Source organism: Crinia signifera, chromosome 2, assembly GCF_055691185.1.
Source record: "Crinia signifera chromosome 2, ASM5569118v1, whole genome shotgun sequence".
In the NCBI taxonomy this organism is placed as follows: Eukaryota; Metazoa; Chordata; class Amphibia; order Anura; family Myobatrachidae; genus Crinia; species Crinia signifera.
In genome coordinates this window covers 388105109-388129405 of record NC_139218.1, presented here as the reverse complement: position 1 = coordinate 388129405, position 24297 = coordinate 388105109, and the positions used below count along the sequence as shown (strand labels likewise).

General features: G+C 47.3%; 1 protein-coding gene across 15 annotated transcripts in view; it reads right to left on the bottom strand.

Annotated features, from left to right (window-relative positions):
- The window catches only part of SYTL2 (synaptotagmin like 2), a 102773-nt gene that overhangs the window by 40740 nt on the left and 37736 nt on the right, over positions 1-24297 (bottom strand). For 14 of the 15 annotated variants that reach the window (XM_083170285.1, XM_083170289.1, XM_083170284.1 and 11 more), the window contains exons 3-6: positions 6246-6400; positions 4651-4807; positions 3315-3393; positions 2955-3072 (exon numbers count right to left, since the gene is read on the bottom strand). In XM_083170285.1, the coding sequence (XP_083026411.1) occupies positions 2955-3072; positions 3315-3393; positions 4651-4807; positions 6246-6400 (509 nt within the window). The remainder of the gene's footprint in view (positions 1-2954; positions 3073-3314; positions 3394-4650; positions 4808-6245; positions 6401-24297) is intronic. The other variant, XM_083170288.1, reaches the window with a different exon arrangement.

Below are 24297 nucleotides of genomic sequence, written 5' to 3'. Positions count from 1 at the left end.
GCCACCATGTTTCGGACTGCAGCAGTTGCGTGTGATATCACTCCTGGTCAGTAAGCACATCAAATATCCGGGATCCCACGCGGTCATAAAAGCAAACTCCCGTACCACAAACACGTTTTCGGCTATCTCAGAGACTTCCTCAGTGACAGGTGGTTTGCTTTTATGGCCGCGCGGGATCCCGGATATTTGATGTGCTTGCTGACCAGTATTTGGATGGTGTTACCTGGGTATTAACATCAAACGCCCATAAATATGATCACAAACGCCTTATCATATAAGGCCCCATACGGAATAAGGACGGAGTTCCTGCCAGTTTCTCATCTAAAAAGAACTTGATCAAGCCAGGCCTAGGAGAGGCCCCCTTCCGGTGCGCAGTTACACTTATTTGGGTTGTTTCCATGTACAAAATAATATACATTGGCAAAACACTATGAGTGTTTTTTAATCTTATTTTTGGGGAAATATAAACTATAGAAATATACACAAATAAGGAGATACTCTGAAGAGAAATCATCAGAATTTTACCACTTTTTACTGACGCGGGATTGATCCAGGCCTAGGAGAGGTCCATCTCTGGACCAGGGCGAAGCCTGACGTGAACACGTTAGACAGTAAAGACAATATAAAGATTAAGGACGATTATTGTGATTTTAGTTACTCCCAATTAGGCACGCAGGTTCCATTTTTTTAATTTGCATTGGTGTGACACGTTGAGCGGAGCAGTTGCCATCTTGTTTAAGGTTTTTTTTTTGCCTTATTCAAGAGAAGTGTGATACAAAAGTCATCTTATTCCACATTCCGTATTTAAGTTTCAAAAACCGGGACACGATGATTGCCTTTAACACTCAATTGTGCTGAACGTAGATTACTTGTAACTAAAACAATCTACATGACAGATTTACTAGTACAGGCATGGCCAAACTGCAGCCCTCCAGCTGTTGTGAGAAACTACACATCCCAGCATGCTTTGCCATAGTTTTAGCATTCCCGAATAGTAAAACTGTGGCAAGGCATGATGGGACTAGTAGAAAGTACTTCCACTGACTGGCTTAAAAAGAAGGTTACACTGAGGTACCATATATAGAACGCGTTTTGGCACTCATGAAAATTTTAACAATTTTTTAGACCGTTTCAAAACATATTAAATAATAAATAAAATCTTATCAGTGCAAACCAAGACACGCCCCCATTGGCCAAACCACCCAACCAGAACACACTTGATGAACCAAATATAAAATAAAGTCGTGCTTGGAAACCATTTTGCAGCACGTAGAAAAGCAGGTCTACCATGTGGATCCACCACCTCCATGTCAACCTATTTGGTACAACCTAGATTACGTATTCTTTGCCAGTGTGTGTACATGATAAGTTGTCTAGGTGGGGCTAGAACGGAATTGTAGCCAACCATAAAGTTCTATGGGGTCTCTGGACTAAGCTCTAGAGCAGTGGTTCTTAACCTCGGTCCTCAGGACCCCCGCACAGTTCATTTTTTCCAGGTCACCTGCACATTTTTAGAATGTGACAACTGGTGATACAGAGGGCAGCTGCTGGTGACCTGGAAAACATGCACTGTGTGGGGGTCCTGAGGACCAAGGTTGAGAACAACTGCTCAAGAGATATAAAGTGGATGGAGAAGTACCATCCAATCATTTCTGTTACAGTCTGGGTTTAGAGCTGGTTGGTTGGTCTTCATGGTAAATTTAAATACCTGTCCAACAAACAAACCTCTAATTGGCTAGGTCATGGAAAAATAGGCTAGCTTTCATCCGAAGTATTCTTCTTCACCCACAGCCATAACAGTTTAGAATTTGTACAAATTTGCCTGCCCCTCCATGTACCCTGTTCACGCGGGCCACCATGTGCTACAGCCAGATGTAGTGCTCCCCTCTGGCTGACAATGGAACATTCCAGATCAGTCCTATGGTGGGGGTGTTGCCCATCTTGTCATTCTTAATAATGCATGCCACATATGAAGTAGTATTTATTCTAGCCCCCCGCAAACTCCGTGGAGTTCCCCTTTAATGTCCGGGGTGTTGCTCACTGCTGGGGTAGTTCTAGCACACACTGGTCTATATTTCAGCACTGAAAGAAATACCAGGCTGTGCGTTATGCACCACAACAGAGAGCAACAACCCACAAAGGTAAGAGGTACTGTGTGGGTTTCAAAAGGAGCAGGGGGCAAGAATGAACACTAAAAGTATAGTAGTAAAGTTAGAATACCCCCATGGCTGGTGATAACCTCATCTTTGGTGACATTTGGGGTGACCGAGAAGACACAGGGGCTTTCCCTAGGTAATAACTGTGGTGGAAGAACATGGTCATACATACTGTTCTCTGGCAGACTATTAGACAATGAAGCAGACACTGGAATTAAAGAAGCTTATAGGGAAGATCCTTGCAATTACCGTTGTCCCCTTTTTCGTATCTTCCTTGGTCCCACCGTCAGTCGCTGTGAAGCTACAAGAGTTCAGCATATGTGCTTCCCTGAGTAGCCATTGGTTGTGTCCGCATATTTGTCAGCAATAAAGGTTCCATGATTGCTGTGAGGAGTTGTAGCTCAAGCACTATAGAGGGCTGGTGGACCTCTTCTGTACCTCACCCAACCATTACATCAATCTGAGGAGATTTCACATACAGCTAATGGGAGATACTTCTCAACCTTGAAGAGACATTACAAGAGGAGATGTACTAAGCCTAAGAGAAAAGTACCAGCCAACAAGCTCATAGTGGTCATTTTTCATACACATGGCAGTTAGGAGCCGTTTGGCTGGTAATTTATCTCTCTCCACTCTATCTTTCTCCAAGCCTTGATAAATCTCTCCCTAAAAGCAGTAATGTACTGAAGCGAAGATCCTACATGTTAGAGCAGACTTTTTTGTTTTCCCTTTAAGCAAAACCAAACACTTTTTTTTTTTTTTTTTTAAATGAAGTTAAGACCTGAAAGGTTTTCCTACCAGGCTTCGTTTCCGGTTGCCCGTTCACTTGGACATCTTTGGACTTCGAATCTGTTGGGTCGTCGCCAAGGTTGGTCACCTCTTCTAAGCCTTCTGAATTGAAAGGATTTTTTCTTTGCTAAAAGTAAATAAATAAATAAAAAAGTATTAATGTTTTGCCACTTCTCTTATTATTAGTCAGATGCCCTAACTTCTAGAAATAATTTGAAACAAGTTTTGAGGGGTCTTGGGTATCAGCCAATGTTGGCAAGGTCAAGCAATAAAAAAAAAAAAAAAAAAAAAGTGGTAAAAAATAAAAAAAAGCTAAACTGTAAAAACACCGGAAATCAGAGCAGATGAGCCTGTAGCCAACCCGCTTACCTTGGCAGGTGAAGAAGACAGGCCATTCTTCAAGATGTCCTTGTCTTTATCGTTCGGGATGAAGCTCACTCTTTTTGAACTAATTGAGACAATAAATTGTACATGAAAACATATTAGGCGGTAAGAACAAAGACTAAACCTGCAATGACAGAGGTAAAGGACTTCCTGCTCCAGGAACCTATCTATCTAGATCTCTGTATTTTGTGTCCTCCTAGCATTACGGAGAGCTTAAGCACTTGATGCGGTCTACCCACTCTGGTAATAGCATCATTGATTGCTTTCCAGCTATAAAGAGAGAAGCTGATAAAAGGCTTTTAAACAAATGGTCAATTGTTAAAACAGCAAAGTCTGTAAATCCTTATTTTGCCATCTAAAGATTGATTTGGAGCTGGGTGGCATGAGGGCTAGAGGACGGAGCATGTAGAGAGGTCTAAACAAATATAACACATTTTTGTATAAACATTTTTTTACAAATTTAACCTCTAGAGTGCATTGAACCCCTTGCTTAAACTGTACTTGGTGTGAGGGCTTTATCTACAGAAGGACATCTCATTTACTAATGAGATGGCGTCAATAATCCAAGTCAGGACAACAGGGGAATCAAGATTCATGGTTAGCAAGACTGTCGCCACCCCTATCTTCTTCCTCAAGTCCAATCACATTGGAGATACTCTGGAACAGCCTGGCCTCCCCATGTGGCCCCTAATTTGGTTTTCCCCAAACAGCCTGAATGTTTGGCACATATACGTCGGACAGGTGGCCCATCAATTCTGGGCACATGTGATGCATGGGCATGGGGAGGTGCCAAAACATCAGATATTGGGTTCTATGGTCTGTGTTTAAGATGACCATGGGGAGAAGCATCTTGAAGGACATATACAGAGATTCATCACTATGGAAAACTCAGGGTGAATTCAGAGCCTTCTACCAGGTGTAGAATAAAGAGATGGGTCTGGTGTGCTTAGAGTTTGCAAAAGCCCAAGTTTGTACAGAGATACCTTCAATACGATGGTAGGATACACATCACGAAAGGATGTGAGCGCAACAATTAGGTTTAGATATTGGTTCCCCTAGCCGAGCAGTACCAAGAAAGGTACTGTGTGGGTACAGATAAACCCATCAATGGGTTACCGTTGGCAGAAGCAGCATTTTTATCTGTACGGGCAAGAACTGGAGAAAAAAAAAAAACTCACCACCCGCCACCTTAACTCATTCATAAATCAAGATACTATCAGCAGATACCATGTAGGTACATAAAGTGCACAAAGAAATGGCATTTTGCCAACTGAACATTTATAATTAAAGCGCTGCAAAGTTCTGAATGGACATTTGGTACCTCTGATTAGTTTCGCCCTTGTTTGGCTTTATCTCCTCGTCGGCTTCATCCGGCGCTTCCATGACACCGTATTGCTCTGGAGGAATAAAAAGGTCTTTGTTGATACTGTTCACGGAGCGCCTCTTTGACTTGTTCCTACTCATCTCATTTAGCTCGGCTAAAACACAAAAAGTTGACGTTAATCTTGGGTTCCTCCAGAAGCTGCTGGGGAGGGAAGTATTTCGGTTATCGTGCCAACGAGACAAACAAAATAGACATATATAAAAATCACCAATACCAAGTGAATTGATGGATTACATATCAGATCAGCCCAATTCCAAAAACAGTAGGGCGCCGATTATCTTTATTGATTGGGACAGAGATATTTCAGATGGGATCCGGTCGATAGTAATTAGGTAGACACATTAAAAAGTTTCGTTTTTATGGGCTCTTCTATTGAATCAAATATGGATTTAGATTGCCATACATACTTGTTCAGATAATTGGCGTTCTACTGTGAGAATATGTGAAAACCGAAAAAAAAACACTACACCAAAAATGTTACCGCACAGACCAGCCCCAGACATATTCCTAATTTGCATATCCATAAAGATATTGTTTATAGATGTACAAGTGATTTCATTATTCATCTTTAGAGATCCAATTACAGAAAAAAAAAGTGAGAACTTACCCCTTTTTGGGAATTGACTCCCACATACTGTATCCCCAGAGAGAATCTGTTCCTCTACAAAACCTGCCATCATCCTGAGCCCCTTCCAGTTCAGTTTACCCAGTAACCATTACAGAGACTGTAGTCAATTTTTTTTATAGTTCTATGACGTTTATTTGTTTTGTTTATTAGCAATATAACCCCCCTCCCAATGAACACCAGAACACCAATTTCCCCAAAAAGTTAGTGATACAACCAAATACTGTGTTTAATTTTCTAAAATATAAAAACAATACAATTACCAATTAAAGAAAAACATTTAACATTAAAGTACTTAAATTTAAATCCTAACAAATTTTTACTATGGTTTAAATTTCACTTTCGAAGACTGTGTAGTGTTTATTCAAATACATCCCCTGCGATCACATCTGCAATACAATCCACACAATACTCCATGTACAAAAAAAAGCAAAAACAGACAACACAAATCGCTAAACACAATGAGTGAAAGGGTGAAATAAACGATCACAAAAAGATACGGGAACAGGAAGAATATTTGACTCTAAAAATAAAGGGGCAACAGATTTTTTTTTGTTAACCTAGACTCCTCTTGAATACAATCCCGAGGTGACCTCATATTGACCCAAATGCGCCGATGTAACTAGCGAGTAAGAGAAATGTGACCCTCGTTTCAGATTTCCTTACAACCATTCGCTGCTAGAGTGTGGAGGGTTCCAAGAATGTTGACATTGACGTCAGTGGAGCAGCACCGGTTGACTGTCACAAAGCCGGCAAAACACCAGTGAACAACCAGATGTCACCACAAAATTTGTGATGCATTGGTCACCAACGTTGCAACATACATCTTCAAACGTCATTTTAAACCAGCATTTAGAAGACCTGAAGGGAATAAACACACGCAACAAATCTGAGACTTGTAACCTACCTATTGTGGGCGGCTTCTTGCGTTTCCTGATGGACGCTCTAACTAGGTCTGCCCCATGGATCTTATCGTTGTGCCGCTTGGACTTTGCTTCGTAAAACCACTGACCGCTTTTGTACTTCAGCTCATTCTCATCGCTGACCACATCTTGTAGGTGCCTGGAAAGCAAACGGAACAAGATGTGTGTTATATGTTTTCTCCGCCCGTAGAACATGTACTACCAGATTTACGCCAACTTTTTTTTTTTTTTATTGACCTCTTTGATCCATCAGTTAGTAATTATGTTAATTGACCCAGAAATGACATGTCTGGGGGTCGGGTTAGACCCTTCTTAATCTAGTAACCATAACTTTCAGAAAGACGTTGGTATAATTCAGGGAATGGGAACCTTTGACCCGCTAGCTGTTGTTGAACTGCACATCCCAGCATGCCCTGTAACGGTATTAGCATGGCTAAATAGCAAAACTGCAACAGTGCATGCTGGGATATTTATTTCAAGAACAGCTGGAGGTCCAAAAGGTCCCTGGAAAAAATGTAACGATCGTTCCATTTATTTTCTGTCCACAGAAATTTTTGGAGGATTACACTAACATTCTAATGTTATCTTTGATTGGCAATTGCGGCTGTTTTTCTGTATTAAAGCGTTAAACGGTGTCTGTAGTCCTGCAATAATCCATAGCAAGCAGACGTATACATTGATCCATCTAGCGGAAACTAAACCATGGTTGAAACCGTCTGATGGGTTTCAGGAAAGGTATATAAAGAAAACAAAGTCACAAACGTCTGCGCCTACGCTGCCAGATGGGATGTGTTCCAGATCTAGGGGCGCATTTATCAATGTAAAGCGATGCCGGCGCAATTATATCGCATTGCGGTGTCGAGCTATACCGCCGGGATGTATCATTATAAGGGTGCAGGGACAGCCCTGACGCGGAAGCCGGGGGGGTCTGCGCATGCGGTTACGCGCTGACCCCCCGCAACCCCGCTGACCGCACTGCCGCTCGGGCAGTGCGGTGTGTAGCCATAGGCTACATTGGGCTATCGCCATATCAGAATGGCGATAGCCCAGGGGTGCAAAGCCGGGCTGCCTGCTGATGTTGATACATCGGGCAGCTTCACATCCCCCATAGAAACATACGGGGGATGCGGCCGGCGTTGCTGCAGGGGAGATCGCAGCAGGGATCTCAGATTCCTGCTGCGGTCCCCCTTTAATACATTTAGGAGATATTTAATATTTGCAGCTAAACCCCGAAAACTGGTGTTTTCGGGGATTATGGGGCACATTTATCAATATTTGCGGCTAAATCCCCGAACACCCGTTTTCGGGGGTTTAGCCGCAAATATTAACTATTTCCTAAATGTATTAAAAGGGGGAACGCAGCAGGAATCTCCGATCCGTGCTGCGATCCCCCCTGCAGCACCGCCGGCCGCATCCCCATATAGCCCATTGTAGCCTATGGCTACACATCGCACTGCCCGAGCGGCAGTGCGGTCAGCACGCGGGGGGGGGGGGGGGGTCAGCGCATTACCGCGCATGTGCAGACCCCCCAGCTTCGGGTCAGGGCTTCGCAGAGATGCGCTCCTTTCGTAGCCCTGTCCCTGTGCCCTTATAATGATACATCCCGGCGTTACAACTCGACACCACAATGCGATGTCCGGCGTTGTAATCGCGCCGGCATCGCTCTATATTGATAAATGCGCCCCTTAGCCGCAAATATTACTTGATAAATATGTCTCCTAAGCATTTAATAACACAAATATAATGTAATATATGGAATGCAGGTTTATTGTAACCTGGTTACCAGAACATAAAAAATTTCAGATCATCATAACGGTAATGTCAAACTACCATAGTACAGTGTCACCCGTGCCCATCCTATGCCTTAACGGCCTTGCTTACCGCTGCCAGCTGTTATCACCGGGTGACCGAGCGCAGATATCTTGTTAGAAGACGCACTCTCCCTTCTCCCTAACCCTAAATCCCAGCTTCGTTCCCATCTAATGCAAACCCAGACTGTATTGATCGCAGGGAGCGATTGTGTTTTCTTCTCTGTGTTTGCTCCCCAAACATCACAAGACCAGGATGGTTATACACAGGAGCAGAAAACAAAGCTGTTGATCTCAATATTATTCCAAATAGTAAAATGTTAAAGTCCTCCGCCAACGGTTTATGCACTACAGTAGGCATGTCCAACCTGCGGCCCTCCAGATGTTGTGAAACTACACATCCCAGCATGCCTTGCAATAGTATTGCTATTAGGCAATGCTATATCTATGGCAAGGCATGCTGGGATGTGTAGTTTCACAACAGCTGGAGGGCCGCAGGTTGGGACATGCCTGCACTACAACATAATAGCTGTATCAGACAATGGGCCAATCCGACCTGATAACAAAGAAGCTTTTTTTAAATCCGACCTGATTAAAAAAAAAAGCTTCTTTGTTAACAAATGGACAAAAATGCTGCACTGCAGGTGGGGCAGATGTAACATGAGAGTTAGAGTTATTTTGTTTCTGTGCAGGGTAAATATGGTCTGTTGTATTCTTAATAAAATAAATAAAGCACACATCTTCCCCAGGTGTATACCCCCCAGATCACCAGTGTTCTCACCAGAGCATACTGGTCCGCACAGATCGCTCAACACATTGGTGAATCACGTGTGTGCTGAGCGAACTGTACTTGAGCACATTGCTCAGCACGGGACATTTGTTACCCCGTGTGGAGAGGCCTTTACACTGCAATTTAGATTTCAGTTTGAACACACCCCACCCAAACCTAACTCAGTGCAGCATGGTTTTGTTAGTTTGCTTTAAAAAACAAAAAAAAAAGCAGCTTGCAATCAGGTCCGAATAAGGCCCAATATTCTATTCAAAAAGCAGAGTGATGGAATGGTTTTGAATTGATCACATTAGACCATCCTGATGGTACATACTACCATATTTCGGAGAAAGTCCATTGTTTAGGACTACGCCACACATAAATGCCTGTTAAGTCGCAGACAAGATTTTTGAGTTTGTTGTTGCTCTTAATGGAGTTTTTAGATCTTTTACAACCTCCTGAAACATAGGGGGGGGGGGGGGGGGGGGAGGCAATCTAATTAGTTGTGAATTAGGTGCGAGGTGCCAATTTGTCTGCAAATTAGCATTTACCAATCCAATAAGTTGCACCAAACCAGGAGGAGTCCCGCAATGGGCGTGCCTATGTCTGCTCGGGGTGGGCGGGTGATGTCCCAATTTTCTGGGTGTTTCTGAAAACATGCCGGTGTGCCCAGGCGTTTCTACGGCGAGTCTCTGACACCGTTGCTGAGCGCGTCCAGCCCGTCTCAGCCGCCGGCTAGCGGCAGTCTCAGGCTTACTCACATTTGCACAGACGGCAGACTCTAGGCCAGATGCACTAAGCTTCAAAAGTGATACAATGGAGAGTGATAAACAACCAACCATTCAGCTCCTGCCTGACATTTTTCAAACAAACACAAACTGTGACATGGCAGGTAGGAGCTGATTGGCTGCTGGCTGTTTATCACTCTCCATTTTATCACTTTTGAAGCTTAGTGCATCTGGCTTTCTCTTCGATGTTCCCAGAACTACGAATGGATCTGGCCAACGCGCAGCGATTAGTGGTGCATTAGCAATTTCGCAAGGGGCGTTTATTATTTCTGACTGACAGCTTCCTGCTCGCAGCGAGCCATGCTGAATTAGCCCACTGTATCACATGAGTACATAGGATGATCTATAGGTTACAAAACAAAAAAAAAAAAACTACATTTACGAAACAAAGAGAACCATTTACACCAGTCATCTGACAGTGGGAGAAAGCTCGAAAATTTAAAAAAATTAAATAAATAAATTAAGAACATTCGGGGGTGACGACAGCATAAAGTCGTTCAACCATAAAAGGAAACTAAAATGATTCTATTAACGACTGGAATGTTCCAGAAAAAAAGACTCACTGTAATATCAGGGGAACAGAAAAAAAATATAACCCCCATGCCATACATACCACTGAGCAGTCAGCTCTTTAGTCACACACTGTCCGAGCCCAGGGAGGGATTAACGTTACATCGTATTGTAATCACAAGGCTGAACCTGTGCCTCGTATGTTCCGAAATGTGGACGACTGAAGGCAAATACCAGGGATAAGCAGATTTCAGTGGCTCAGCCGAGGCAATCTGCATGTCAAGTGACTTATTAGCTCACATGATGCACTAAGACGGAGGAATGCGCTGGTAGGTTTAAGTAGCCGTGAGAATTAAGCGATTAGGAGACAGAATAAAGTGGGGGGGTTTACATTAAACCGCCAGGACGCCTGCTGTGGCGCTAACGCCTGGGCGACACCTGAGGAGACGTTTACCTGAGGACAATGGCACATACTGTAGAGTCAGATGTACAAAGCTTGAAAAGTGATAAAATGGAGAGCGATCAACAACCAGCCAATCAGCTCCTGTCTGATTGGCTGACAAGCTGGGTTTGAAAAATGTCAGGTAGGAGCTGATTGGCTGGTTGTTTATCACTTTCCTTGGTACTTATGTAATATCTGGGCTCCCGTTTTTCTTATGAGACCGCATTCCCTCGTCTCGTTGCGCTCGCCACACTATATAAAATCAACTCCATGCGTAGTTGGATGGGATGCGGTCATCTATTAGAATGAACTTAGGTCTACAGTCATTAGGTCGACCCCACTAGGTCGACTGGCAGGAAGGTCGACCTGACTTAAGGTCGACATGGGCCAAGGTCGACATGACTTAAGGTCGAATTTGCATAAAGGTCAACATGAGGAAGGTCGACTGGTCATAAGGTCGACATGGGTTTTTCACTGTTTTTTGAGCCGACAGGCGGTATTTCATGCCCTACCATCCACTAGGGCGTGGTGGGAGAATAAAATAGTGTGCCAAGCGCAGCGAGGCACCGTGCCCGAAGCATCGCGAGCGAAGCGAGCGATGCGAGGGTCCGATTCTCATTGCCAACTGTGTCCATGTCGACTGTGTCGACATTCGGATAAAAAAACAGTGAAAAACCCATGTCGACCTTATGACCAGTCGACCTTCCTCATGTCGACCTTTATGCAAATTCGACCTTAAGTCATGTCGACCTTGGCCCATGTCGACCTTAAGTCAGGTCGACCTTCCTGCCAGTCGACCTAGTGGGGTCGACCTAATGACTGTAGACCTAAGTTCATTCTGACAGATGTCCCGATTCCAGTTGGATAGTGGGGGTATGAAAACATTGGGTGCATTTAACATGGGAGCCCAGATAATAGATAAGTACCCTTTCCTTTTTATCACTTTTCTAGTCTTAGTACATCTTGCCCATGGACCGTACACCCTCTTCAGCCCGTATTACTGAAATAGGTACATGCTTCGGTAGCTGTGGAACTGCAAGTCCCAGCATGACTGTGGCACTACGGGGAAACGGTTCCGATTTAGGTGTTTTTTTGGTACTTATGTAATAGCCGAGCGCCCAATTTACATACATACGACGATTTTATAGGGTGCGATGCCATTTAATGTACTATACACTTGTATGGCATATAATGGGATTTAGGCACCCCACCCCGAAGCATGGCTAGCCCCGCGAGGGGTGGCGGAACGCGTCCTCCCGACCTTTTCCACATCCAGTGTGGCGTTCGCAGCGAGCCGAGCCCAATGCGTGGTGAGCCCCGCGGAATACATGTAACGTAATTTGCGTTGCTCGCCACACTGGCTCTTATTCAGATCTGATCGCAGTACAATTTGTTCTCAAAATGGGCAAAACCATGTGCACTGCAGGTGGGGCAGATGTAACATGTGCAGATAGAGTTAGATTTGTGTGAGTTATTTTTTTTCTGTGCAGGGTAAATAATGGCTGCATTATTTTTACACTGCAATTTAGATTTCAGTTTCAACACACCCCACCCAAATTTAACTCTCTCTGCACATGTTCCATCTGCCCCACCTGTAGTGCGCACATGATTTTGCACATTTTGAGAACAAATTTGTACTACGATCAGATCTGAATAAGGGCCACTATATAAGATCAACTCCACGCAGACGTGGATAGTGGGGGTATGAAAAGGTCGGGAGGACGCGTTCCGCCACACTTTGGGGCGGCGTGGATAGTGGGGGGTTGCCAAAATCCCATTGTATGTCATACAAGTGTATACTACATTAAATGGCATCGCACCCTATAAAATCTCATGCAATTGCATGCGATTTTATCGCACTAGCAAAGGCAGAGAGCAGTGAATAAATTGCATGCGATGCGATTTTCTTACGCAGAATCGCCCACCAAGTATTTGCTTAGTGGGCGCCCGGCTATTACATAAGTACGTTTTTTTTTAGGTCAATAGTGATGTAAATACTGTAGGTACATAAAAACTTTGCATAGGGGCCAATGACGTGTGCCCCAGGGTGTTTGTATGGGTACGCCTATGGAATAAGTAGAACAGCTGCACTTGTACCATCTATTACCTTTACAACAGATCCTTGGTCTAACAGCGCACGGCGATCTTCTGCCTAGTAACTGCTAAGGAGCACCACTCCTATATACGCCAGTTAGTAGTAACCCAGCGAAGATCACGTAGAGCTCTCAGACAATGAAGTGGTGTCTATTACCGGTTCCGTTATCGCCATAACTAAGTGGTAAGTACATTACGTCTCTTCCTACCCCCTGCTTCATGCCCTTGCCACCTCTGCCTGTGCCCCACACCCTCTGAGTCTAGACTGGAAGCTCCTTGGAGCAGGTCCCTCTTTCCTCCTGTGCTCACAGACCGCATCTCTAACACTTAGCCCAGTCTTACTGGTATATGGTCATTGGGTTCCTCCACATTAGGTCGACATACATTAAGTCGACAGGGTTGGAGGGTGGTCACAAGCAGTACGTCAACAAAGGCTAGGTCAACAGTCAACATGAGTTTTTAACGTATTTTGTTTTGCCGACATGCGGTATTTCGTGCCCTAGCATTCACTAGGGCTTGGAGGGAGAATAGAATAGTGTGCAGCGAGGCACCGTGCCCGAAGCATGGCGGGAGCAGCGAGGGGACGCGGTACACTTTGACGGTGTCCATGTTGACATTCAGGGAAAAAAAAAAGTGAAGAACTCATGTTGACCAAATGCTTGCGTCGACCTTACTTACAAGCTTGTCGCCCTTAGCCGTGTCGGCCTATTTCATGTGTCAACTTAAGCCATGTTGATCTTCTGTGGCCGACATAATGACCCACACCAGTCTGACTCAGCTACCATCTATACCCGCTTCTCGTCTCACTTGTAACCGTTCATCTCTACCCATGACTACCCGCCGCTGGTAGCATGCGGACAGCTCCTCCGTTGTATTGTGTACTGACCATTGTGCTGCCAATTGTTCGCTGGGCTCTGTTGTAGTTTTTCAGTTACTGTAAAGTTCTGTGTTATCCGTATTGTTCTAATGTGTGCTGTCTGTACGGCGCGGCCAACTGCTTTTGGTGCCTTGTAAATAAAATGAAATACTACTAATAATGTGACGCGTTGGTACAATGTTTCGCATTGCGGACTCACAATAACCGGGTCCATGGGTTGAAATCTAACCAGAGCACTACCTCACCTGTGTGGGGTTTGTACAGTGCCTGAAAGGGAAGCACCTTGAGGACACCCAAATATACAGACTGGTCAGAATTCATGAATCACGCCAGAAGCATTAACACTCAATAAAACGCAATGCACATCATGTAGAGAAGTCATGTACATTCTGCTGTAGAGAAGCAGTAATCCTGTTCATACACTAGGGCTAATTTGGCCTTTTCCATCCGATTCTGCCGGATCGGCTGAGAAATTCGATAAAAAAAGTGTCAAAAATCGCACCTGATCCGATGCGCGGTGCCTTAAGCATCGGATCAAAGCTTGTAGGGCTGCAATAAGTCAGGCGTCCAGCAGACTTGGCTGGGATCGCATCGTATGCAAACGGTCTGCGTACGATGTATCCTGCTGCCCGGGAAGCCGCTGGGCAGTTCACAGGAAGCCGCATTACGTTTCTCCCCTCAGGAGAAGTCGCCCTAGGCACCATAATATGCTTTCATTAAAGTAAGAGCCATTTAAAATGCTCTGTTCTAACCATTGTTGTTTTCCCAGTAGTCTGCAAGCTTTTGTTATAGGACAGATTATGGTTATTATTACACATCGGGGAGATGAATAAAAAGGTGCAATTATAGATGTCCAGATCAGTTTGCAGTGCAGGAAGGGCGAATAGAGGACGGAGGAGACACACACGGAAGTGGTATAAAGGTGTACTCTGCAGTGCGACAAGCTTTTGCCTCCATATTGCGGCTCTGAAGTCTGTTGACCTCAGGAGACCGATCCATTAACAATGATGATTATTTTAGACCACTGAGTGCCGAGTCTGTCATAAGATATTCCTCAGCTTGTTCGCCGAAACCACAAAATGTGTTAATGTGCCCCGCCTCCTGGCGTTCGGCCGCCGACATACAGAAATATAGGCATATAACCTTAGGCCATGCAAAATGTCGACAGGGTCAAAATGTTAGAGGAATAGAGGAAGAATGTAATAGTGAGAGCCATGTGAGGGTATGGGTTACACTAATTGGGGGTCCATGTCGACAGTTGCTGAATATAAGCAGTGCATTTTCGAATCGGCATGGATCATCGGATACAAGGTCGACAAGCATTAGGTAGACACCTCTATGTCAACATGCATGAAGGTCGACATGAGGTTACTGCGCTCGGCACACTATTTTATTCCCCCACCACACCCTGGTGGATGGTAGGGCAAAAAAAAAGTGATAAAACCCATGTCAACCTATTGACTGTTGACTTCCCCATGTCGATCTAATGATTGTGTCAAACAAATGACTGTCGACCCAACCCCATGTCGACCTTCAGTCTAATCGACCTAGTTCTAGAGTGCCCGTATCCCTTACTAAGATGGGTGTTCGATTGAAGATCGGATGTTGCCAATAGCAACCAGATTCCATCTATTATCTTCCCACCCCGCAGACGTCACTTGGAAGTGGACAGGTTGTGTGGCATACAGGGCCGAACTGGCTATCTGGCACCGGTGAGCCATGTCTGTGCCACTGGTCATTTCAGACCCCCAGTCCTCCCTGGGACATCCTCCAACTTTTCCAGAGGTCCGTGAGACTACTCAAAAAATCTGGATTCTCCCGATCCTTCCGGAGAGGAGGTATGTGAGCACATGACAGAAGGATTATACAAACAGAGGCGGAACTACCATTGGTGCAGTGCAACGGGGCCCTTGAGGACTAAGGGGCCCACTGCTCCTGCCTCTCCCTGTCACCCACTGCAATGCTGCATATTGTGAACTTGGGTTAGGGTGGAGCAGAAGGGCCCAAATTAGATTTCTACACCTGGGCCAGCCACTCAGTGATCGCAAATACACGGTATAGCACCTATTCTACCCGAAACTTCCAACCGGGGACAGTTTTACAAACTGAGAGGGTCCTGGAGACGCGCTCTACAGCAGTGTACAGTCCCGCGGAGCTGTCACATGGCCACCCAGGACCCAGCAAGAAACAACGAGGTGACACGGAGGCCGGGAACAGCAAAAGGAGAAGTACAGTAGCTCTGCCCAAGGAGCTGCAGAGCTGCCATCTCTCCCCCTCTCACCTAATCAATTCACTACATGTCGCCTCTCGCCCCGTCAACTCACCCACAGTCACCTCTTACTCCCTGTGGAATCACCCAACATCTCCCACCCTATTGCTAGTCACCTTCCCCCATCATGGTCTCTGTCACCTAACCCCCTCTCATCCTGTTGTCTCACCCCCGTCACCTTACCCCCCTCCCACTCCCCATGGAATATCTACGTCACCTCTCCCCCTCTCGCTCTATCACCTCCACCCCACTTACTCCCCATCACCTCCCCTCTCTCATCCCATTGTCTGACCCCCGTCACCATCTTTTTTGCTCTTTCCCAGTCTCCTTTTCGCTCTCCTCTCTATCGTCTATCCTATGCTCTCTCTCCCCCACCCAGTCGGTCACCCTCTCACCTGCTGTCTCTACCCATTCCGCCATCTCTCTTCCAACCCTCTCATTCCTTGTCTCACCGCGCTCTCCTCCCTATGCTTCCCCTCTCTCTGAGAGTATCTCCCTTGCTCTTTCACACCACCCCTTCTACCTGGAGCTGTCCCCCTAGCTTTCTCCCTGACACCCTCTCCCTCTGTCTGACCCCTTTCTCTACCTGTAAGCTCTTTCACCGACACTTACTCTATTGCTCCTGCCTTTCTTTCTCTCCCTGACATTCTCTTACTCCTGCTTGCACTCCTCCCTCATCCCCCTTTCTCTATCGGACACCCTCTTTGTCTCGCACACCTCTCTTTCTACTGCCACCCTAGGCAGGGCCGGCGACAGGGGGGGGGGGGGGGTCAAGGGGGACATGTGTGACGGGCTCCGGCAATATGAAGGGCCCCAGAGCCCAGCCAGCATCGTTATGCAGCACCGGGCCACCTCTGCGTTGTATGCATACACCTGACTGGCTGGGAAGGATCCTCTGCCTGCCTCCCGACTGTCAGGGTGTCTGACTGCGGTGTCCTGCATTGGGGCGGGGCTTAGCAGGAAGCCCGGTGGGTGTGTGTTGTGGTGCAGTGCCCAGCGTGTGTTACTCAGTGTCTGTCTGGCTGTTGGGAACCCAATTCCCCTTCTCCCCTTCCTATCACGGTCTAATTATGCATAATGCACATATGCATAAAGCTCCTCCCCCAAACACAGAGCTGATTCTAATGCAGCAAAGTAATGCTGCTAAAACCATTGTAAGAGGTGTGTGGGGGGGGGGGGGGCTTCTAGTTAAAAGCAGCATGTAGCTGTACCCCTAGGACAGGGACTCCACTGCCCCGTCCCCCCGTCACCCGCCTGCTGCAATAATATTGAGGTTAAAAGTGTCAGTGCCCCCAAGCTAGGCACGGCGGCTACCTCAAACGGCACCCTAAGGGCTGAGACGCAGCACTAAGGGGCTGATTCAGACCCGCTCCTTGCGGGCCGAATTCAGTCCCCTGGCCGATGTTGCGAATATGCAAACTCACCAAGGTGTTCGTACAGTTCGTAAAGGAGTGTTAGGGTATAAATGTCCCTAATTTCCGGGACCCTGGCTGTGGCACAGCTCGGCAGCTGTTTGTACTTCACTTGCGGCTTCCTGTCTGTAGTCCCGTGTGTGGCGGGGAGGTATGTTCGGTCATGTTCCGTAATGCCACTTATACCCAAATTGTGCATTTACCTCTATCTGCACATTTCTAGTATTCCAGTGTCTTATATTCGGCAATACATTTCTTGGTGCAGAAGAGGGTTGTGTATTGGGCTGGACTGGGGCGGAGCCTAGGGGGAGGCCCACTTGACAGGGGTTGGAAGGAGCTTAGGATTAGTTGGGTAATAGGGGTTGAGGGGTACCTGGGTAATGACAATGTGGGGGCGGGGCTTAACAGGGTGGTGAGGCTGTATATATTGAGGGGATCACGTAGCCCTGTTCAGACATTTTGTCGGGGATCAAAAAGCTGAACGATCCTGTGACACTTCAGACGCTTGTCTGGATAACATGGCGGGTATCGATGCTGCGCTGGCCTCCTTGAGAAAGGCGGCCGGTACGCAGGGAGCGGCCTGGCTACAGGAGCAGGTAGCGGGCCTCATACGGGGGTTGGGGACAGACGCAGATACGTCTGGCCCATCTGGCGCCCGGCCTCGGAGGTCCCGGCCTCCGGAGCGCCTTAGCCCTTCCTTCACCCCCAGAACCCGGTGCCGGTCTAGGAGCCCCATTCGGGACCCTCCAGGCTGTTCCGCGGGACGGACACCTTCCTCCCAGCAGGTTCGGTCTGGGAGGAATTCATCAGGACGGCGGGGTTCTCAGCGCGGGAGGGGTCGCCTCCCCGCACAAGAAGAAGCAGCTGGAGTGACGTCGGGTCCAGGCGCGGCGGAGGATGTCGGCCACACAGATATCCGGGGAGATGGCAGTGGCGCAAGCGAGGGGAGAGTCGCTGGGAACGAGCGGCAGCCGGCTGGCTTGGACAGCGTCGAAGAGCCTACACGAAGTGCGGCACCAGCAGGATCTCTGGCAGGGGTGCGCCCGGCTTCCAGACCCAGCAGATCAGAAGAAATACCAGGGTCATCCGGAGGAGAAGGAGCGCATCAGGAAACAGGAGCTGCGGCTGCTGGGTTCACAGCCCCCAGGCAGCCTGGTGAGTCCTCATCTATGTCTTCTGTGCCCCTGTCAGTTAGTCAAGCGGGGGCGGGGGTAGGTCAGCAGAGTGAGGCTAGTAAGGGGATTTTGGAATTGGTGTCTGGTTTTGCGGAGTGGTTTTCTAAGGTGCGGCAGGGGGCAGCACAGTCGCCAGGGAGCGTGTGGGTTACGCCAGACAGCGCGGTGGGTACTGGCAGTGTAGGTACAGTACAGGCTAGTGGGGACACTGAGGTGGAATCGGTGCGGGTTAGTGATTCTGCTAAGGGCGAAGTTTATGTTTGTTTTGAGGGGCCGCTGGGGGCCCACCTGAAGCAAGAGGTAAAAGACAAAATTTGGAAAGGGGAGTATGTGGACATCTTTTCCTTGCTCCCATTGGAGCGCTTCAATTTGGACAGGCCGCGTAAGGAAGAGAAGGAGGAGGAGGAACGTCGGAGGTATCGGCTGATACCAAGGACGTTTTCCAATTGGCTCCAGGCTTTTGCAATTCTGGCGAGTGTGATTGGGGAGAAAGCGCCAGAGAATTGCTCACCCCTGTTTTGCTATATGGATGCGATTGCGGAGGCAGAGAGGGTTTATGGGGGTCAAGCTTGGCTGAGGTATGATGAGCAGTTTAGGCAACGGAAGGCGGTGCGGCCTAATATTAGGTGGGATCATAAGGATATTGGGCTGTGGTTAAAAGTGACAGCACCTAATCGGTTGGGGCAGCCCTTTCGGGGGGACAGGGGGGAGCAAGAGAAGGGGTCAATAACACGGCCATACAAAAGGGCCTCTGTTTCGCATTCAATGAAGGAACGTGTCGCTTTGGAGCAAAGTGCAAGTTTAAGCATGAGTGCTCTTCCTGCGGGGGTACTCATGGGGCAAGCAAGTGCTTCAGGGGAAAATCGCGGGAGTCCACTTCAAAAGGGGGTGACTCCAATACGCTTGGAAAGGATGCTGGGGTATCTGCATAGATACCCAAACAGACAGGCGGCGGCGCTTTTAGAAGAGGGATTTCGAGATGGGTTTAAAATCCCTTCGGAGGTTGAGGCTACATGGGTTTTTAAGGGGAATTTAAAATCAGCCAGAGAACACCCTGAGGTCGTGGGGGAAAAGTTGGCAAAAGAGGTGCAGTTGGGGCGAATGTCTGGTCCTTTTTCATCGCCGCCAATGGCGGATTTGGTAGTCTCACCATTGGGGGTAGTGCCCAAAAAAGATGTGAATAAGTTTCGCCTCATACATCACTTATCATTTCCAAAGGGGGCGTCGGTCAATGATGGTATTGACCCTGACATTTGTTCAGTGGTTTATATGTCATTTGATGCGGCAGTACAGTGGGTGAAACGTTTTGGAAAGGGGGCCCTATTGGCAAAGACTGACATAGAAGCGGCTTTCCGGTTATTGCCGGTTCACCCATCAAGTGTTTGTTTGTTAGGTTGTTTTTGGGATGGGGGTTACTTTGTTGATCGTTGCCTTCCGATGGGGTGCTCCCTGTCGTGTGCCTATTTTGAGGCGTTTAGTTCTTTTTTGGAATGGGTAGTTAGGGACGCGTCAGGGTGCGGTTCGATTATCCATTATTTGGATGATTTTTTGTGCATTGGCCCGGAGGACGGCAAGGTCTGTGCACTGTTACTGTGCACCATTGAACGGGTGGCAGCAGATTTTGGGGTGCCGTTGGCTCCTGAAAAAACTGAGGGGCCGGCATCAGTGATTAGTTTTCTGGGAATTACTATTGACACTGTGTTGATAGAATGTCGCTTACCTGCAGACAAATTAGCGTCGCTCAAGGCAGAAGTTGGGAGGGCGGTGAGACTAAAGAAGGTTAAGCTGAGGGAACTGCAGTCTTTGTTAGGCAAATTAAACTTTGCCTGTCGTATCATCCCAATGGGCAGGATTTTCAGCAGACGTTTGGCAGGGGCGATGGCGGGAATTACGTCTCCTCATCATTTTATCAGGTTAGGGAGGGAGTTGCGTAATGACCTGAAGGTGTGGGCGGAGTTTTTGGAGTCATTCAACGGCAGGGCCATGTGGATGTCAGACACGGTGGTGGCATTTGACATAGATCTGTTTACTGACGCGGCCGGGAGCGTTGGGTACGGGGCTTATTGTCAGGGCCACTGGAGTGCGGAAAAATGGCCGGAGTCATGGGTCCGTCGGGGCTGGGTTCGTAACCTAGCGTTGTTAGAATTATTTCCCATACTGGTAGCGGTGGTGATTTGGGGGCCATTGTTTCAGAACAAGAAAATTTGTTTCCATTGCGATAATATGAGCGTAGTTGAAGCAGTTAATCATTTGTCGGCATCATCTCCTCCTGTGGTTAAGGTATTGCAACGGTTGGTGTTAGAGTGTTTAGCCTTGAATGCTTGGGTGGTGGCATGGCACGTTCCTGGAGTTTCTAATTGTATAGCGGACTCCTTGTCTCGTTGGCAGTGGGATCGCTTCAGGGAGCTGCCCGAGGCACCTTTGGGAGCTGCTGGAAGAATAGCGGATCAGCTCATCAGGGATTCTCTTGTGGTCGGCATACTGTCAGGAGTGGCAGCTCTGGAATGAGTGGTGCAGATCAGTTGGCCTGCCGGAAGGAGAGGATGAGATCAGGGTGTTGCTATACATCGGCCATTGTAAAGAGCTGGGATGGTCTGTATCAAAAATTGGGCGGTGCATGGCGGGTTTGGCATTTGGTTTCCGGGCTAGCGCAAAGCCAGATGTCACAAAGAGCTTCTTGGTATCACGGGCACTTAAGGGATGGAGAAGGGGTCATGCAGTACGGGATAAGAGGAGGCCGGTTTCTTTCAAACTGTTGCAGGGGTTGGGGGACAAATTGGGGTCGGTCTGCTTATGAAATCAAGCTGTTCCAATTGGCTTTTTCCCTTGCGTTTTTTGGGGCATTGAGGTTTGGGGAATTGGTTAGTCCGACTGTTGCGGTACCGGGGGGCCTCAGAGATGAGGAGGTTGTTTTATTTTCGGATAGGGTGGAATTTGTGTTGAGTCGTTCAAAAACAGACCAGTTGGGGAGGGGAAAGCGGGTGGTACTATTTGAGGTACGGGGTTCTTCTATGTGCCCAGTGGAACGCCTCAGAGAGTTCAGAGAATGTAGGTTTACAGAAGGGCAGCTAAGAGACCCATTGTTAGTACATGCTGATGGGTCATTCTTGTCTCGTTTTCAATTTGTTAGCGTGTTCAGGAAGGGGCTGCGGTTGCTGGGCCTGAGAGAACAGGAATACGCAGGGCACTCGTTTAGGATTGGGGCAGCGACAGAAGCGGCACGCTTGGGTTTTGGGGAGGATTTAATTAAGAAGATTGGGAGGTGGGATTCGGCTCGGTTCAAATCTTATGTGAGGGTAGGAATGTTGTAATGTTTTTAGTGAGCTGCTGACTGGGAGCTTGCTTCGTGTTTTGTTTTCTTTGTTGTTTAGGGCAGCCTTCGTGCCTCATCTGGATTATGGGACACTCGTATGTTTTTTGGGGCGCCATTCGAGCCGGAATGAGACTGAACGGACGACGATTGGGGTTGGATGGTCGGGAATTCGAAGTCCGCTGGCTGGGGAAGCGTGGTATGGTGTGGAGTGGGGTACTGCCGGAGTTCCATCGCTTTGTTAGGCTGGACAGGCCTCCCGAGATTTTAGTGTTACATGTTGGGGGTAATGATTTGGGGGTTAGGCCTTTCCGTGAGTTCATTTGCGATATTAAGTTCGATTTATTAGGCCTCTGGGCGTTATTCCCAGATGTGATTACCGTCTGGTCTGATATAGTGCCCCGGCAATTTTGGAGGGATGCGCGTTCAGTGGAAAGGATCAATAAAGCCAGGATTAAGGTTAACAGAGCTGTTGGTAAATTTGTGGCTAGGAATGGTGGAGTTATGGTGCGTCACTTGGAGCTGGAATCTGGGTCGGGCGTATTTTGGAGGGGAGATGGGGTCCACCTGAACGCGGTGGGCATGGATCTATGGGCTTTGGCGATACAAGACGGGGTAGAAGTGGCTGTGGCTTTGTGGCGGGTGCGCAGGGGGTTAAGGGGTTAACCCCATGCGCTATGGCGGAGGGGATCCTCGAGGTTGGTGGTCATGGAGGCTTGGCTTTGTGGAGGGGAGGGCCCCATGGTGGGGGCTGGACTCCTCGGGGTGAGGCTATATAGATACATAGATAATGAGCACGGGGTCTATGCAGATCGGTGGCCTCGAGCCAGCGTCATCGGCTGGGGGTAAAAGTGAGGGAGAGTGCTCGGATATGTATGCTGGTTTTAGGGTTTGGGCCTCGAGGATCACCTTTGGCGGGTAATGTGGGGATCATGGTTGGAAAAACTGTTATTATTATTGTTATTGTTTTAATAAAGATGACTGCTGTGGCCAATTTCATCCAACAGGAAGGATTGGTGCCTTATTTGAGGGAAAAGGGGTGGGGGAAAATGGTCACAGCGAGTTGACAATACCCTGTCATGTGGGTTTGAGATTATGTGGGTGGGCAGCGGGCCCGAGAAATATCAGTGTACAGAGCCCCAAGATTTCTGTTGCCGGCCCTGACCCTAGGCATTGTAGTCACAGTAGGGGGGGGGGGGGGGGTAGCATAAAGCATAATATGTGATAGAACACAGTGCAGTAGAACCCCAACTTTATAAAGTGAGGGGTCCCCGGGACCCACATTTTTACACTGACCGTGATCACTAGCACCCACAAGTTCCGCCACTGTATACAACAAACCTGCGTGGAACGGGGCTTGTATCGCAAAGTATATAGCATATACTGTATACACCTCTGTACCTCATGCAATAATGTTTGAAACATTACCTAAATAAGATAACAATGTTCGCTCAAGATTGTAACACTAGGCAACAGAGTCTTCAAATAGGGAAAGTTATGAAATCTTGGAGAGGGGGAGTTGCCCATTCCCATCAATCAGCTTCTGGCTCTCACGTTATAGGCTGTCTAGATAAAATGACAGAAGCTGATTGGTTGTTATGACTCCTCACTGCCTCTGTCCATGATTTGATAAATCTCGCCCTTGATCTTAATATAAAGTGAAGTTACCCGTAGCAACCAATAAGCTCCTATCATTTACACTAAGGGGTTGATTCAGCTGGTCTCAGTGAGCAGCGTAAATTCACCCATACGCATGTGGGTAGCCGCGCAATCGGTCCCCATTGCGACTACACTGGGGACTGATCCTTGTTGAATCAGTCCCTAACGTTGGCATGTACTAACCTTGAAATTGCAGGCAAAACTCTAAAAACTGCATGTTCAGAGCATTTAACTGCATTCCCATATACAAAGGCCAAGACCTGGGATATGGTCTTCCCTTCCCATCTCCTGGTCCCACCCAGCACCTCCCAGGGCAGAAGGACTCTCCGGTTCTAACCCCAGAAATCCAGTGACCACTAAGGACCGTTCTTAATGGGAGAGCGTTTCTAGGTTCAGCCAATCAGCTGCCATTTATGTAGCACAGATGATAAAACAATAGAAACTCATTGGTTGGGTTATACACTCTGCTTTATCGCCCTCCAAGATTTTATACATTTCCAGCCCCCCCAAAATAACTACAACCCGAGTCAAACAAAGATGGGGGAGATATGTATCAAAGTGGTCTATTTATTAACTAAACTCTGGAGAAAGATAAAGTGGAGAGATAAAGAACCAATCAGATCCTTGCTACTATGTCATAGGCTGGGTTTAAAAAAAGTTGGTTGGTAATTTACTGACCAATCAGCTCTTGCTGTTTTCAAACACCACCTATAACATAGCAGCTGGGCTGTCACTCTAGCAATGTCCAAAGTTTGATATATCTCCCCCCTTTAAGCAGTACACAGGATCTAGGTTATGTCCTTCCTCCCTAAATGAGTGATGAGTGTTGAGATACCATCAGTGCTGTGTACTGTATGTGTCCGTTTCTTAATACAAGAGCTTAAACTACACATACAGTACATGTAGAATACACCTGAATTACG